Genomic DNA, 17822 nt, shown 5'->3' with positions numbered 1-17822 from the left:
ATTTAAGTAATGCGTTTGAAGTTTTGATAGTGCCATTGAGGCACTTCCTGTAAGGTTAATGTTTGCTTTAAAACTAAGTAATGCATTCGATGGAATATAAGTTTAAAGCTCTCTAAGCCCGACTTAAATGGTTTCTGTTAGATTTTGAATTCCTGCTGTGAATATTTCTTCATCAAGTTGTTTCAGTTGCTCTGTACAAACTTTGCTTGCCATATTTCATTTTGAGCAATCCTTTGAGGGCAGTTTGGCAAACGCCAATGCATACTTCAATTGTCTGTCTCCCAGACTGTCATTCTCCTTCTGACTGCCTGTCTGGCTGAATCTGGCTATATTTCTTGCTATTTTTACTACCTCGATTCTTTATCTGAGACTCTGAAACTTGCAGTTCATTGCGATTGCGACTCAACCCAGCGGCAATTTCTTCATCTTCATCTTCATGACGGCGACACATCGTTTTCTTTTCCTCTCTCTCTCTGATTTTTGTATTTTGTTTTTTATTTCTTTTGGGTTTTGCGTGGATTTCTTGGCAAACGCATTTATATTGTGCACTTGGATCTGTACCTATGTATCTGTATCTGGTGGATGTCGGTGGCTGAGGCTGCACTTTATAGCGGCAGCGACCGCTTGATCGACTGAGTGCAAATTTCTCGAAGCAAAATTTATTTGTGATTTGCAATTCGCAATTTGCATGGACCGACCGACGCAGCGATGTTGTTGTGGTGAAATTTTGTGGGTAATTCATCTTCATTTCGTTGCGGTTCGAGCTGAAATGCGTTGCGGTATGCAGCCGCGACACTGCCACACCGCTGCAGCTCGCCTGCAGGCTATTTTCAATTTGTCCGTCGCTGTGCTAAAAATGTTTCAAATGTTTTTAACCAAAAACGAGGACGGAAGCTAACTTCGGCAAGCCGAAGTTTTAATACCCTTGCAGACTTTGCCGAAGTTGCTAAAACTGAAAAAGTAGCGAAAGGAATAAGATATACATAAATAAACTAGATTTGCGTCGTTTGATGTCAATTGCTTTTATACTGCAAAAATGTCATATAAAAATGGAAAAAAAGGGATACTTTCGCAGCCTTTAACTATTTTTCCTACGGAAGCTATAAGAAATAGACGTCCGATCGGCAAGCGCTTTTACCCTAATCAAGATATGCGTAAATAAATAAGACTTGGAAAAATGTATGTCAGTAGCTTACACACTACGCGAAAAATTCAGAAAACCAACAAATTTGGACCGATTTCACCCTGTTGTTCCTATGGGAGCTGTAGGATATAGACGTCCGATCGTCACGTGCTTTTACCCTAATCAAGGTATGCATAAAAAAATACGATTTGGAAAGATTCATGTCAATTGCTTATATACTGTGCGAAATATCCTAAAAATCATTAAATTTTAACCGATTTCACCGTATTGTTCCTATGGGAGCTATAGGATATAGACGTCCGATCGCCAAGCGCTTTTACCCTGATCAAGGTATGCATAAAAAAATAAGATTTGGAAAGATTTATGTTAATAGCTTTTACACTGCGCGAAATATCTTCCATTCTTGAAAGTTATATCCGATTGTTCCTATGGGAGCTATAGGATATAGACGTCCGATCGCCACGCGCTTTTACCCTGATCAAGGTATGCATAAAAAAATACGATTTGGAAAGATTCATGTCAATAGCTTTTACACTGCGCGAAATATCATCAATTCTTGAAAGATATATCCGATTGTTCCTATGGGAGCCATAGGATATAGACGTCCGATCGGGGCGATTTTCAAACTTGATCTGCGTACACATGTTTTAGGACGAGTGTGAAAGTTTCAGATCGCTAGCTTTTAAACTGAGCTCGCAAACGGTATTGAAACAGACGGACAGACGGACAGACGGACAGACGGACAGACGGACAGACGGACAGACGGACATGGCTATATCAACTCAGGAGGTGATCCTGATCAAGAATATATATACTTTATAGGGTCGGAAACGTCTCCTTCACTGCGTTACAAACTTCTGACCAAAATTATAATACCCTCTGCAAGGGTATAATAAAGCGAAATTAAAATAAAAAAAATTAGGAAAGATAAAAATCAACCGACCGACAGTTCGCAGCAAATTGTACAGTTCTTCTATAGGCTCAATGCACTTAGGCCCAATCCCCTCGAACAAAACATTCATCAATCTATCTAGCTAGCCTTCCATCCATCTATCCGTCAATCAATCATTTTAGTATCAGTTTTTGTTGTTTTTTTTTATGAAATTTAATCAACAGTTTCCAATACGGTGAGGTTTTTCTTTACTCTTGCGGGGGTAGAAACTTAAAAAAAATTCAGAGAAAAGTGTGAGAGCTAGGGAGAGAGGTAAAAGAAAAGAAATATGTTGATGGTGTATTATTATTAAAGGCAAATTTGACAGAAAACAAATGTTTCCTCCTGCTGGCATGCCGCTTAGCTCTTTGTTTTCTTTTCTTTTCCTCGGATTTTCCTCAATTTTCACACAAATCGCTTTGTATGCGTCAAAGTTGTTGAAATTTGAATTAACCCTTGGATGAGACAAGGACGTTGTGGCAGGAAGCTGTCTGTTGGTATTTGGTATTATATTACACTCCCTGGATGATGTCAAGCCGATAATGAAGTAGGCAAATGATCAATTGTCGCTGTAGGGAAGTCGTTAAAACTGATTGGAATCTATGTATTCATTTAAATTGGAAATTGAAAGGAAAAACCCAAGTCATTTAAATATTTAGCGATACAATCTGATTGTGTATCTATCCACCACATTTCCTAAATGCATATTTTTGTCTCCTTTCTTTTCATTATTCTGCTCAATTGCAATTATAAAGCTAAGGTCAGCAGTTACCTCCGAGTTCAGCTTTTGACTTAATGTTTACATATTTGTATAACTTGCACAAGCGTCTAAAAATACGTCACAAAAGCGAGCCATTAACCTAATTGCAAAAGTCAGGCAATGGAAACAAAAGCCTCAGGTAGCAACAGGCGGTAGAAAAATATATAAAAATAGGGTTAAGTGCGAGAACCAAGTGGAATCCACTCCTTTAATTTCTCGAAAATGCATCAGCGAAATGTTTAAAGTACGACAAGGCAGCAATGAAATAATCACAGAGACGGAATTGGAACTACGGTAAAAGTTAATTAACTTTAATAGTAATTAGTAGTTAGCGGATTGCCGACACCATCACTGACATGTTCAAGTTGTGTAAGCGAAGGACTAGAAAAACGAGCGGACAAACTGTTGGAAAAGTTAAGAAAATGTCAAGGTGTTGCGGGGCAGATGGAAAACCCATGTAATGATTAGAAATTATCCAAGTTTTACCACCTTCTAAGTACCGAGTTAATTAGTGCGGGCATCAACGGAATTTTTGGTGTCAAGACCAAGTGGCCCAAACACCTGTCCGCTGGCGGGGAATATTTGAAATATTTAAATTCACGGCAGTTGTCGTCGCTGATTGACATTCGAACGTGACATAAACATGGTTCACCTAAATTCCGTAATTTATTTCGAAAAAATGAGCAAACCGAAAACAAAACGGAAATTATGTTAGCAATGCCTGCCAAACCAAAAATTCTGGTTTTTAACCCTGCTGCTGCCTTTTCCACAATACTCAGCATTGAGCATTCAACATATCGCCATGACAGCGTCAATTAACGTGAAAAAATTGTGCAAACTTTGTGTTGACTTAAATTTTTGCACTCAGCCATAGAAAATGTGTTTTTGCATTGGCTTAAATTATGCCATTAGTGCAGAAAATCAATTCGTTTGGTTTTACGTAAGCGATCGGGGCGATTGTGATAAAGTAGCTGAGTTGGTATAATTATTTCCAGAACTATGAAATATTTAATAATATTATCTTGTAACAATAGATAGCATTTCAAAACTGTAACTACATTAAAACAATTTGTTAAGTGTGTAATCATAAAACATTTGTTCGGAAAATTAATCGAATATTTTACATTCAGAGCGGACAATTATTTTAACTAATAGAGGTACCCATAAAAGGGTTAGCTTAGAATGATTAATTCCGTTGATTACCTCTTATCCAAGATAGTGCATCAAATTATTTGCACAATTAGTTTATTGCCAGACAAGTTTTTTAGAGTGTTGATATACAATTTAAAATAAACTGGTTTAGGTGAAGTATCTTTTAAAAATGTATTAGCATACAAATTGGCTTAAATTATACAACAGAGGCAGAAAATCATTTTGTTTAGATAAAAGATCATACAATAAAAATGTTTGAAAATAAATGGCTACTGAGAAATGGCGTACTTTGTAGTTTATTTCTGAAGTACTTTATTATTATATTCTTAAAATAATTCTTGTGCAATGTGAACTGTTTACTAATCTGATTTTATGACAAATAACATAAGAGCCGCTTCATAAACTAAAATAAACACAGATATGCACATGCTGCACACTCGCTCAGACCACGAAAAAGCCAGGCTTATTTACTGTATATTGATAAATCTGTTGTTATACTTTTCGTCACCACAAAGCCCGATATTTATCCGATATATATGTGTTTGTGTACATATTTTTACAGTCCACACAACAACAGAACCAGCAGCAAGCACTTATGAACAAGTCAAATGACGACCTACGGAGAAAGCGTCCCGAGACTACACGGCCAAATCACATTCTACTCTTCACCATCATAAATCCTTTTTATCCCATCACAGTTGTAAGTACACACAGCAATATATATCTATATTTTACTCTTTCTCTCTCTGCAGCATCTCCTTCCATATATACTTTATATTTTACGACGATAATATCCTTATATCCTCCATATACTTAGTATGGCAAAATGTATGAAGCGATATTTGTTTTTTTTTGTTTTTTTTGGGATAGAAATCGGAGAAAATAAAATAAAATCCATTGCAATTTGTTTTGTAGCTGTTGGAAAACTTGTCACACACTCGACTGGAGTTTTCAGACATGGACATGTGTGCAGGGGATAAGAAAACAGTTATTTGCCACACTGTCGCCTCTGGCCCCGAATGTTGTTGTAGCTTAGGCTACAGACGAGTGTTGATTGCATCTGGCTTTGTGGGATGCCCGGTCTTATCACAACATTTGATACTTTTTAGCTACAAAATGGCCGGAATGTGAGTGTCCTTAACATGGGGCAGAGGCAACAACAAGTGGGGCTAGCAGATGGGCCGGGATTTGGATGAGTGTTTAGTCGAAGTGCATTGTTAGGCGAGCAACAACCTGCAACGTCAACAGCAACAATTATAAGAGAAGAGAAAAACAACACAATGCACCGACAAAATGTAAAAAATGCATAAAGTACTCAAGTGTGCTGAGGCTGAATAACGTGCGAAGCACCCCCACGCATAGACACATACAAAGGCTAAGACAGGGGTCCGAGATTTTCGTACTCAGCTTAAATTAAACAATGTTAGGAATTTTAAGAGTTTTTCAAAATTTATATTAATAATATTAGTAAATTTAAAAATGTGTAATAAACTTATAAAAGCTTTAGTTTAGAGTTAATGCAAGATTTTATTCGATATGTATTCAAAACTTATTCTTATAAAGAAATGTAATAGTTGCTATGTAAATTTCGAAAGTTGTGTAATTTAAGACTGACAGTATTATTTGAAATTTTCGGAAAAGGATCAGCTTAGTAAGTGAAAATGAGTTGTAGAAAATAAAGTTACTCCATTCAAATGTGGATCAAGCGGCTAAGGCCCATTTCCCAACCCTATGTCGTCCTATATCCTGGCAATATAGGGTAGACTTTACAACATCTACAATAAAACTAGACACGCACACTGGCTTAGTTTATTGTCTTTTTTAGAGAAGGCAAAAGCATTTGGCGGCGCAGCAGTACAACAAAGCCAAGGAAAACAAAAATGTGGAAATGTTCCACCTCTCTCTGTTTCACTCCCATCTCTTTCCCACCGTCAGTGTGGGAAAAGTGTGTGTGCCGAGGCAATTGTATTTTCCAACACTTGAGCCAAGTGCGAGTGTAGTGGAACATAAAATCCTGTGAAGTGGAAAACATGCAGTATAAAAACTACAAAACTGAAAATTATTTGGGGCCAGCACTTGCATCGGTGTATGTACATATGCGTGCAAGTGTCTGTGTGTGTGTATCTGTGTGTGGATAAAGCCAGAAAGCCCAGACATGTTAATTCGCATCCGACAAAATGGCTGCCTCTGCCGCCTGGTGCTGCAGGATTTTCCGTTCGCTCGTCCGACTCGACTGAATGACTTTTCCCAGGTCCCATTGTCGTAAAGTCCGACTCACTGGATTTATATTCACATTCGCTTCCAGCCTCTCGCAGCTTTTGCAGCGGAAATAAATCTTTCTGTTGACTTAAGTCATCGTCATGGAGAAGCGTGTTTGTTCTGGAATTAAGCAATTCTCTTTACAATTCTCCGTCTTTCTCCCCCGTTATGGGACACAAATTAAAAGCTTCTGGCAGTTGGTAAAATATCTGTTACATCAGCATGTTATTGAGCCGCATTCCGGTATTAATGAACCTGCAAATCGGATTAAGTGCATTTCCTGCGTCATAAAGAGTATGATTTAAGAGTATCAGCGGGCAGGATTCATTTCACGCGTTAAGATCTGTTGAAAAGATTAATTGATCTGCATATTGGTCAGAAGCTTATGAAGTGCAATGAGTATGCAGTGTTTAAGTCAATTAAGCCAATAAAGGATGGACCGAGTTTTTAAATCTAGCTTGAACTGTAAATTATAAAGCACTTTTCTAGACTACTTAAAATTGAATTTATATGTGCCTCTGGCAAATGCAATTTCTCTCCCTCTGCAACACTCAAAAGAAGCATGGCCAAAAGAAAACTGTTTCCGGAAAGTTTTCGGAAAACTTGGGGCCGGGCACGTTCGTCGGCGAGGAACGCTCCATCACACGCTCCAACTAGCTTTGGCTTAACTAATCGCAAACTAAACGACCTCTAATAGCATCCGGAACTTCTGTCAACAATGCAGACTCCCACTGCCACTCCCATTTCGTGCTCTTCCATTTCCACACACGCCAAAACGAAAAGTAAAGTGAGCTACGAGTCAAACTTTTCCAGAGCTATGCTGCCTGTCTCATTGCCGCAGCGAGGTGAAGGGGAAGGGCAGGGCATGCCGCTTATCCGCATGGAACAAAAAGCTTTCGGGATAAGATTAAAAACTTTTTAATAAGAAGACACTAAAAGCATCAAAGGAAATTTGCTTGTGCACACACAGACATATGTGCAGGCAAAGTGGCCAACAAAAAAAGGCAGAGAGTTGGGGGCAAAAAACCAGATGATAGATGATAAGGTTGTGCAGCCCAACAAACACTCTGCAACAAAGGCCACGAGATGTTAAAGTTGAAGAGTTGCTGAAAATATCAAAAAAAAAAAAAAGATTGCAATAAAAGTTGCAACGACGACGGGTATTAGCTGACACCATCGCAGGGCAACAATGTTCAATAATGTATTAGCATGGAGGCCAGAAGGCGTGGCACCAGCAGCAGCAGCGGCAGCACCAGCCACAATGCAAATGCAACCGACCCCAGGAGTGGAGGCATATGTAAAAACCCTCTTTGAGGCGGCTTATCAGAACACTGTTCGACTTTGTTGGTAAAGAAAAAATAAGGGAAAATGCAGCAGCAGTCAGCCATAAGCTAAAGCCCAGGAATGTGTAACGGCAGCTGCAGCTTTTGCAATATGTGACACATGCAGGCGCAGGGTGGGGCAGGCGGAACAAGCAGCGGAGCAGCAGCATCCAGCAGACCATAATGCGTAGCCTGGCAAAAGCCATCCAGTTGGGAGGTGGGTGGATAGGGGGGTAGCCTGGCTTCACTACAGCGAAGGACATGCGGTGACGGCAAAAGCCGAAGCTGTAGCCAAAGCCAAAGCCATAGACCTAAACCAAAACCAAAACCCGAGCCCTGCAAGCCTCCTTTCGAGGCTCACGGGGAGGGGACGACGAGATGGATAAGGACGAAAAGGGAAGGGGAAAAAGAGGTAAAGGCACTGGCAACAGAGGAGGCGTGGCTCATGGCAACTGAGGTTTTCAATAATGCACGTTGTACAGCTCCCATGCCGCGTATTGTATTGCATTTTGTTTATGCATGCGCCCATCAAAGATGGCAAAGATGCTCGGCAAATGGAACTACAGTGAAAAAGAGGAGAGAGGACACTGAGGAAAAACAATATTCCAAATCCAGATTATTATTATTGTAAAATATCATAAGCTTATACAGAATCTTACTTAGAACTGAGTTTTTAATGGAAAATTTTATCAATAGGCTTACTTTACTTCGACAAAAACCTCTAGAATCTATATTAGAAAGTAAAAATAATGATATATTTTTATCAGTGTGCATATGAAGATAGAAGCCTTCTCTGTAGTACCTTTTTTTCTTTTTTCCTCTCTGCTATGTAAGTTTGACAAATCGATGAGGTGGTTCCCTTGCTTCCTTGCCGCGCCTATACCATATTATACTATCCCCTTTTCAGCAGCAACTGCTATTTTATGTGCTTCTTTTATGTTTGCCACAGTTTGCGACGGAAAATCTCTCATAAAGTTGCCTTTATGGAAATATGCAAAACAATAGATAACGATGTGTGAGGCCTATTGAACTTTGATTGGTATCCCTCACTCAGAAAACCAGGTTTTCATTCTAGTATTGTGACGGCAGGTTTTATTTTTAATTTCAACGACACCAAGTGGGTTGGCCATATAAAAAATGGCTGCAAAGACAATTCACTGAGCTAAAACACATACAGATCGGCCAGAAAACCAGATGCAAAAATCACTATCCCTCTATGGAATATTCGTTTCCTGGAAATCTTTGCTCAGTATATGGTAAAGCAGATCCGGAAAGCACTTGATATCGTTCTTGGTCAGGTGGCCGTTTTCATACATTTTAGAAAAGATCTGCAGGTGATGGGATTTGTTTTTAAATTATATTTTTGAGATCATTAGGTTTATTTTGTTTTGTCTTACCAATTCCCTGAGTCGTGTGTCATTCAGCTGATTGGTCCTCTCCTTTCGCCAGCTGAGATGCTGGTCTCTTTCCATTTCGCTGATGGTGCCTGCTGTCCAGTGAAGGGATTGTTGGGTTTTGGAGCTAGATACCAGCTGCTCCTTCGACTTAGACATCAGGCTGTGGGTGCTTTCCCGAAGTATTGCCTTTTTGAGAACTATCTTTCCCTTGGACTTTAGTTTGCTTTTTGCACTGGCCTTGCTTTTAACACTGATCTTGCTTCTTATACTCGGAGATTCGCATGGACCCACAACCTTGCCACCTTCAAGTCGTTGCTTTTTGGCGTGTTGCTCCAGGAACTTGGCATCCCGTTGGGCCTCCATTTCCAGCATCCGCTGATGACGTACCCGCTGGCTAAGATTCCGCTGCTGCTTCCGGCGATGGGCTTTGGTTATGCTGCTACTACGTTTGGGCGAGAACTTGCGGCCCTTTTCCCGGCGCACACTTTGCCAGATGCCCAGACGCTCCTTGGCGCAAGTCGGTGCCAACAGGTGCTCCTTCTGGCGCTGAATCTCGCGAGCGATTAGAGCTCGATGCTTCTTCGCTTGAGCCTCCGCCTCCTCACGACGTCGCCTCGACTGCAGGATCACTGGATTCACCTGAGTTCCATCCGTCTGGTCACCTGGCCAACGGACATGTTTGCCCATCCGTTGAGACAACATGGGTTGCTGCTGCTGATACTGATCCTGCTGGCGTTTCTGCATCGCCTATAGTGATTTCAAGATTATTTATGATCAACATTTTTTACCTTAGACCCTCCAAATCTCAAAGAAAGGTAGCCCCAATATATAAACCCACCTGGTGATTCAGTTCCTCGCGTCGCCGGCTAGAAAGTGTATCAGCGAACATGGGCTGCTTATTCTGCTCGTAGAACTTGCAATAGTAGTTGACTTTTTCGCAATCACGCGGCGGCATGATGCGTCGATAGTTTCCCAGGTGGCTTTCCTCCCAGGCAATCTGCTGGGTGAGTGCACCAATGGAACAGGCCTGTCGCACGTCGTTGCCACCAGCTTCACGGGTTGGCGACGAATAACCGGGCATCTGGGCAGAGGCCTTCTTATTGTAGATGTTCCTCAATAGCCTGGCCCTATGTTCAGTTCGATCGTCGCGAATGATCTGCTCTTTATCCACCAAAGCCGTGCTTAGCATGTTTAGAGTGTCCCGAATGAGTGGACGCTTCACTTCCATGTCCACCGATTCATCTGCACTCAAACTGGGCGTGTGATTGACCTCCAGGATGTAGGGCTTCAGCTTCCAGTCCACCAGGATATCGAAGCCCAGGAGCTGAAAGCTGGCCTGTATCTTATCGTGCTTCGGAAAGCACACGTTGTAGTTGTGCTTCAAAGTGGGCCAAGCACTGATCACCGTCTTGATGATAGCATCATCCACACTTGCCCAGAACTCGGCCACATCGTAGTGGTGATCCACTAGCCATTTGTTGAAGGCACTGAGTTTCCGTTTGGAACCCGCCTCCGGTCCATTTCCCACCATGTACTGCGAGTTCCGGCGATTCAGGCAGTAGTTGGTCAGGTGCATGAACACATTGTGGCTGTTGCCCATTGTCGGTGGCACGTACTTGTGGGTGGCAAAGCGAGCGAGGCCTTCGTTGTATACGAAAATGCGCAAAGGGTCCACTGAGGTGACTAGGGTATACACTCGCAGATCGAATTTGTAGCCGTCAATCAGCAGGGGCTTCAAGGAAAATTGGGAATAAAAGGATTTAAGTATACAATAAATCAACTTACCCGCTCAATGTAGGTCTGGCAGATGAGCTTCTCCCGTTTGGCCACAGTGCGAAGATCAGTGGTTATCCAGATGCCACGCCCCTGACCGGCAGAATAAGGCTTGAGGATGAAAGTGCGCTTGTGTTTCCCGGCATAAATGGACACATTGTAGGCACTGCCGTGTAGAATATAGATAAACCAAGTTAAGGAAGAAAATCAGTTAAATCAAAAAGAAAACCCACTCAGTTGGCATTAACCAGGTCTTGGGAAAGATGCGATAGTCGCCGGGGAAAAGTTTAAGCATTCGATTCAGGTTCCTTGAAAGCAGATCCTTGCGACATATCTCCACCATGCCGGGAAAATGGTTGATCTGCTGAAAACGCTTCATACTTCGCAGCAGATCGTGATGGGGCGTCGAATCAGACCACTGGATATTCCAGAGTCTATGTTCGGGCACATGCTGAAAGCCCATGTTCCTGGTCACCTTCGCCACCAGTTGGAATCGGGTGTGCTCCACACAGACGCTCAGCCTCAAGCCTCGGATACTGGGCACTATGTCAGTGCCATCCACATGAAACTGCATTGGCGGCTCCTTCATGACGTCATAGCAAATGGAATCTAGTTGGGAGGCGGTCAATACCGGCTTATCCTTCTGCTGCTGCGTGTCATCCTGCGTAACGACCATGATGTGGTCCTCGTTTACCCCGCCCCCACGACGTCGCCATGTGGGTTGATTACTTTCGCGAGCCTGTCGTCGTTTGCCACGGGGCTTATTCGACAGGACGTAGACGCTTTCACGATTGTAGACGCCCGTTTTTTGGCCATTACAGTCGCCCTTTTCCTGCGGCAGAGATTTCTGAGCTTCAAAGAAGCGCGTGTACGGATTGAGCTGATGCTTTCCGACCTTCGGCGTTTTCTTGAAAGGCATTGGGGGATGTTAGTGGCAAAGATAGTGCAGATGTTGCTGGTTTCCTCGACTTTCCGTAGTGCTCCGCTCTTCAATTTGTCTTCTAAAAATCCAAATATGGTAGGGTACATTGAATTTTGACAGTAAACTATTTGTTTGTGTTGTACAGGAGGGGCTGAGGTGGGGGGAAAAAGATTCGACAGATTTCTCATCTCGCAACCTTAGTACACCCACCACATGACAAGGTCAAGTGCTCGGCGGTTGACATTTGAGATGCGAGCCACTCGATTACCAAAGTCAGTGCCGCGGGTGAAACCTGTGCTATGTGGTTAGCCAAAACACCTTGCGACAACTGAAACGAACCACTGCGCACACCTGGCTGCCCCACCACCCCTCCCTCGCTTTTCGGATTAATTTCCATGTAAGGCGCTTGGGGACGGGGCTCATTAACCGCAGTTTAATCAGGCTTTAGGCTCATGTGGTTATTAGTTCAGGCAGTCAATGTCACCAGGAAAAGTACAAACAAAAAAGGTAGAAAAGAAAAGAGCAGAATCATCACAATAGCAGTTACATAGCTCAGATGTAAATGACGGCTTGTCATACGCTTGGTTAACTTGGGGGGCAGAGAGCAACTAGCAGAAAACCGAAGGGGAGTGGCGTGATTGTGTCGATGGGTCACCTACGGTGTGGTAACCCCTGACTCTGTACTGCAATTTATGGTATAACTGCACTGGGAAAAATGGTAATAATAGTCTACAAGGTCTATAATATTGATATTTGAGACACCCTAAAAATTTAATAATAATCCTATTACTCTTTAATGGCTGGAAATTGATAAATAAATGATCAAAGTCAAACACAAACAATTTAGTTATCAATTACGATGCCCTAAAAATTTGTTTTTGTTTCGTTTTTTTCTCCACAAATCGTATGCCTTTTGTTTTCGAATTAAATATCACAAACAATAGTCGAAGCTTGTGCCTCATTTTGCACATGTGTTTGGATTTCGGCAACGAACCATGTAATTTGTCAAGTTTATTTGGTTGAGCAACGCTTTTGGACCTGCCTTCTATCTGCCTACTTTTCGCTCACTAGCGCTTTTCCTCTAATTGGCTGTCCAAAGATAGTTTGCTGGTGCTTTATTTGTTTTTGTTGCACTGCTAATTATGCGCCCGCTTTGTCGCTAGAGATTGTAAACAAAAAACAAGAGGGAAAAGTGCTGGCAACTTTTCTGCATTTCAAATATTAATGATAGTGCACGAACCACCAACAACAGACGAGGAATGTTAAAGGGGGAAGGGAACTGTTTTTGTTGATAGAACAGGAACGTTGATAAGCGGGAGAAAAATGAGCGGAAAATGGCGATTAATGTTGTTTTCACTTTTGGAGGAAAGCTAAATAGGCAGTATATATAGAGGTGTTTAATTGATCATTTTTCATAAAATGTATTTTTTTTTTTGTATTGTTTTTTTTGTATTGTTTTTTCCTTTAATTGCCGGCACAAATATTCGTAATAAACTTATTTCGCATCAATAAATCTCACTTTGTTTTTCTGCATATATTATAAACGGAATATAATAAATTATTGCTCCTGATTGAATATTTCACACTTTTATATTTGACTGAGGCTCGTTACACGCGTATTTTTTATTTATTTTTTTTCCTCTTTCAATTATTAATTGACATCCTTTCGGGCCGCCTACCCTCGATGTCCGTTGGTTTTTTAATCAAGTGCAGGAAGGACGCGAGCGAAAAGCAACGTGAAATGAGTGTAAAATCAGAGGACGGCAAACTGTATTAAAAATTTAAAGGTGTGCTCACACACATTTCATTTACACTGCATGCTCGGCAAGAATTAAAAAAAAAACTGTATAAAAACAGGAGCCCAAGAGCATAATAATAAAAAATTAAACAAAAGGAAAATAACAAAACCAAACAAGGAGGAGGGATTTGTGCGGGGGTTTGCGGAGTTGGAAGTAGTGAAAATGGCTCATAAACTCGCCTGGCAGATGATGATGAAACCCAAGAGCTGGGATATAAATTACAATGTGTGAGAATGTTAGTATGGGGGCGCGTATATGTGTACTAGTTTTCACAAATCCTTTTATTTTTACGGAGCCCCACACACTACGAACACAGTCCCATTTTGACTAAGAGCGCATTAAAAATTAATCTTTTAATTACTGCCTGGTTGGCTGCGGGCTCATCGTCTGTTCCTATAACAATGAGTGGCGGGCTATTAATTTAGAGTTCACTGAGTATATTTTATTTTTGAATTTGCATTGACAGCCATGTTGAGTGACACATTAATTTCCACCCAGACTCGGTGAAGGAAATGAAAAGCCTTTGAAAAATACTGCGGTTGCCTCTCAAGTCCTTGAAGATGAAATAATAATAATAACATCATCATCTTTCCTTGGCTTATGATGAAAAGCCCTCCACTTCTCTTTTCTCTTTTAATCTCCGTCATGCCCTGATTTCCCTTTGCCTGTGTTCATTGTGGAAATCTCGCGCAGCTTATGAAAAAGTTCTGCCGCCCTGAAACTGTAGCATAATTTCCAGCTTTGTAACTTTTCCTATTGCCAAACTAGAATTTTAATTGCTTTCAATTGACCCCAGGATAGAAATGCCACAACTTCGCACATAAACCTAATGGCTGGAGGATAGAACCCAGGACTCAAATATCTTTCCCACACACTTGAATTCAATTTACACTTTGTCGCATTAACATTTCTGGGGTTTTTAATGCCCAAACTTTTGCAGGAGACTAACATTTTGTGTTAAAAGCTTTTGCTTTGTTAAAGTTTTGAATGTGAGAATGAACGTTTATTGCTGGAACTAAATCCACTTTAATGATACCCAAAAAAATTCGGAGAACTAGGCAACTAAGCCGAGATTTAGTAATTTAAATATAACAATCAAATCTGCTGAAGGCCATTTATCATTTTCGTCTAGGGGCTTCCTTTAATTCCTTAGGATTAGATCTAGCAAACGTGATTAACATCGCACAATGTGATACAAATATTTCGGTGTCATTTGGAATTCCACGTTTGATTTATTTATGCAGGTCATACAAAATGTCTATGCATACTCTGCCTTATTTTGTGTGAGCTACGAGTCCCCGTAATTATGCATGAATCGTGAAATCAACTGCATTGGGGGTGTTGGCTGGGTTTCGGGAACTATGGAACTGAGAACTGGAAACGCATGAATGAATGCTCCCCAACAATGTATGCGCATAAATTTGAACACTTCACCCAGCGAGACGCAATGAAAATGTTGAAATGTTAAAATGCTCGCACGTACTGCAAAAAAAGTTATTTGTAATGCAAAACAAAACGAAATCAGCAGCAAAAACAAAAACGTGGCCAGTGAAACAACAAACTAAACAAAAACAAATGCCAGCAACAGCAATAAGAACAACTGTGAAAATAGTCGAGAAGTGGTAAGACTTTTTGTTTGGCTGCCTTACTTTTAGTTCAGTTTCAGTTGGCGCATAGAGTGCATAAACAACAAACGCATTTGCAATGAAAATAAAATTTAACGGCACAAACACCAAGGACATGCCCGAGTGGAAGACGCTACAAAGTACGCAACAATTCTGTTTCTGGGCCTAGTGCACTTGCAGCACTTGGCAAAAAGAGCGAAACTGCAAGCTGTGGGCAGAAAAAGACGATTTCCGTCGTAGTCCAATATTTCTGCGCGACTTGTGTTGGTTGCACACTGAAAAATAAAAGCTGTAAAAACAAGAATGGGTTCTGGAAATTGCAAACAAAAACTTTTTGAGAGCCATTCTTAAATAGTCACCAACGTAATTCTAGCCATAAATCTAAAGGACGAAAACTTTTAGTGCTTTAAAATTTTTAAAGGCAGCTTAAAAACAAGAAAGGAAAGCTAACTTCGGGCGGAGCCGAAGTTGATATACCCTTGCAGAATACTCTGTAAATTATATTCTCCAAAATTATTCATATGATGCATTCTTAATACTCATAAAAAATCCCAACTTTCTAACTTTAAAAACACAAAAGTTATGGCATTTCCGATCAATCAGTTATATGGCAGCTATAGAATATAGTCGGCCGATCCTTATGAAATTTGGTAGGTCGGATTGATTGGCCAAATATAAAACCCATAGGAAATCTCAGCTTCCTAACTTTACAAACACCAAAGTTATGGCATTTCCGATCAATCAGTTATATGGCAGCTATAGAATATAGTCGGCCGATCCTTATGAAATTTGGTAGGTCGGATTGATTGGCCAAATATAAAACCCATAGGAAATCCCAGCTTCCTAACTTTACAAACACAAAAGTTATGGCATTTCCGATCAATCAGTTATATGGCAGCTATAGGATATAGTCGGCCGATCCCGGCCGTTCCGACTTATATACTGCGTGCAAAGGAAAGAAGGGTGTGTGCAAAGTTTCAATTCGATAGCTTTAAAACTGAGAGACTAGTTTGCGTAGAAACAGACAGACGGACAGACGGACAGACGGACATGGCTATATCAACTCAGGAGGTGATCCTGATCAAGAATATATATACTTTATATGGTCGGAGATGTCTCCTTCACTGCGTTGCACACTTTTGACCAAAATTATAATACCCTCTGCAAGGGTATAATAAACATAATTTTTTAATACAACGGGAGTAAAAGTCTTAAGGGTATCAAATTTTATTTGACAATTTTCAAAAGGATTGCTTTTAGCTATATCTTATTTTAAGCAAGGCAGAATTTAGTTTCAGGCTTGATCTGAAGGCGCTCCATTTCCTGATTGAAGCTTACATTGTTATTAAAAAACTGAAAAGTTAATCCAGAGCTTATCTCTTAATTTAAGCCTCTGTTTTCCGAACAGTGTGGGGATGTGTGGCTAATGTATGACATGCCAGCAACAAATTGCTGCGAAAAGGAAAATGGCGACCAAGAAATGTGACACCTCCTGGCCACTTCTCAATGTCATAATTTGCCATAATGTGCCAGGAATGGGAAGGAGCAGGATGCAGAAGAGCAGGAGCAAAAAGATGAGAGATGGAGATGAACTAGTTGGCGGGACAGCCATCAAAAGTTGTGTGTGGATGTCGATGGGGCGATGGGGCGATGTCGAGGCCGATGCCTTTTGGCCCGAGGCCGTGGTCGAAAGGGTCCTTATGCCGGCTCCTCAGTGTGGGACTAAATAACACGATGGCTGGCTGTGTTTTGCAACTCCTGTCATGTCCTTGGCTCTCCGACGAACACTGTCAACATTAACACAGCCCAAAGGCATAAAAGGCATATCCAATTGCAAAAAGACGCATGCCGATAACAAAGGCTCAGCAAACATTCAACTAACATTAGTGCCACGCCCCCGCCCTGCAGACATACACACACACACACACATATAGGGATGTGGATCCTGGTTGTCGTATCCTGGTGCTCTCGTTTGCTGTCTATTTTACTTGGTCATTAAATTTGGATTTTGTGCTGTGCACATCGCAGCGCTTGACTTTGCTGTTAAATATATCTACCCAAACACACAGAGGCACCTACATCTACGTCTCTTTAGTGGCCTTTTGTGCGGCACCCCCTCACCTCTCTCACCCCTCGCCATGGCCCCCGATTTGGCTTTAACTGTCCGCCATTGTTGGCCAGGCTCTTTGCATGCAGACATACATATATGTAAAGCATGTGTGTAGGCAAAAAAGAAAAAGGACGGGGAGGGGGCGGAAAGGTGGAAAATCCCCCATCTCTGGCCCTGCTTAACATCGGTTTTACTGTACCCTCGATGTTTTGTTTTGCTTTCGGTTTTGAGTCCTTTGTGGTTGAAGATTTTTCCAACATTGCATAGCAATTGCAACAAGCAAAAAAATGGTTTTGAGGGCTTAATGCTTTGGATTTTATAGTGGGGTGAGTTTCCACCAGGAAAACTGCTCGTTTAGGCTAAGCTGCAATGTCAGAAGCATATCCATTGATGGGATTTGCGGAAATCAGAGTATTGGGTGGAACTATCAGGCGTAGAAATCAATTTTTGCTTCATCTTCAATAAACTAATACGATTATTTTGTATATGTTTCAAAAAATGTAGGAAATTCCCTTCACCAAATCAAAGATACAATATAACAACATATAGATTAAGTTTTATTTATGGTTTTGTAACTAATTATCTATCTTTCTCTTTCTCTTTTTAGGTAAGTGTCCTTTATCCTTCA

At 41.1% G+C, this 17822-nt stretch overlaps 2 protein-coding genes across 22 annotated transcripts in view; one reads left to right on the top strand and one right to left on the bottom strand.

Annotated features, from left to right (window-relative positions):
* Positions 1–17822, top strand: part of LOC108050738 (heterogeneous nuclear ribonucleoprotein L-like) — a 104542-nt gene that overhangs the window by 25950 nt on the left and 60770 nt on the right. For all 21 annotated transcript variants that reach the window (XM_017132551.2, XM_017132552.2, XM_044462059.1 and 18 more), the window contains exon 3: positions 4550–4687. In XM_017132551.2, coding sequence (XP_016988040.1) covers positions 4550–4687 — 138 coding nt within the window. The remainder of the gene's footprint in view (positions 1–4549; positions 4688–17822) is intronic.
* On the bottom strand, positions 8317–12022 carry LOC108050737 (tubulin polyglutamylase ttll6). The gene is made up of 5 exons (XM_017132545.2): positions 10972–12022; positions 10751–10904; positions 9804–10697; positions 8966–9712; positions 8317–8896 (listed from the first exon to the last, which is right to left on the bottom strand). The coding sequence occupies exons 1-5, from the start codon at positions 11655–11657 to the stop codon at positions 8783–8785; spliced, it is 2595 nt and encodes an 864-aa protein (XP_016988034.1). The 5' UTR covers positions 11658–12022; the 3' UTR covers positions 8317–8782.

The sequence above is a fragment of the Drosophila rhopaloa genome, unplaced genomic scaffold, assembly GCF_018152115.1.
Source record: "Drosophila rhopaloa isolate 14029-0021.01 unplaced genomic scaffold, ASM1815211v1 contig_115, whole genome shotgun sequence".
NCBI lineage: Eukaryota > Metazoa > Arthropoda > Insecta > Diptera > Drosophilidae > Drosophila > Drosophila rhopaloa.
This window is presented reverse-complemented; position numbering and strand designations above follow the sequence as displayed.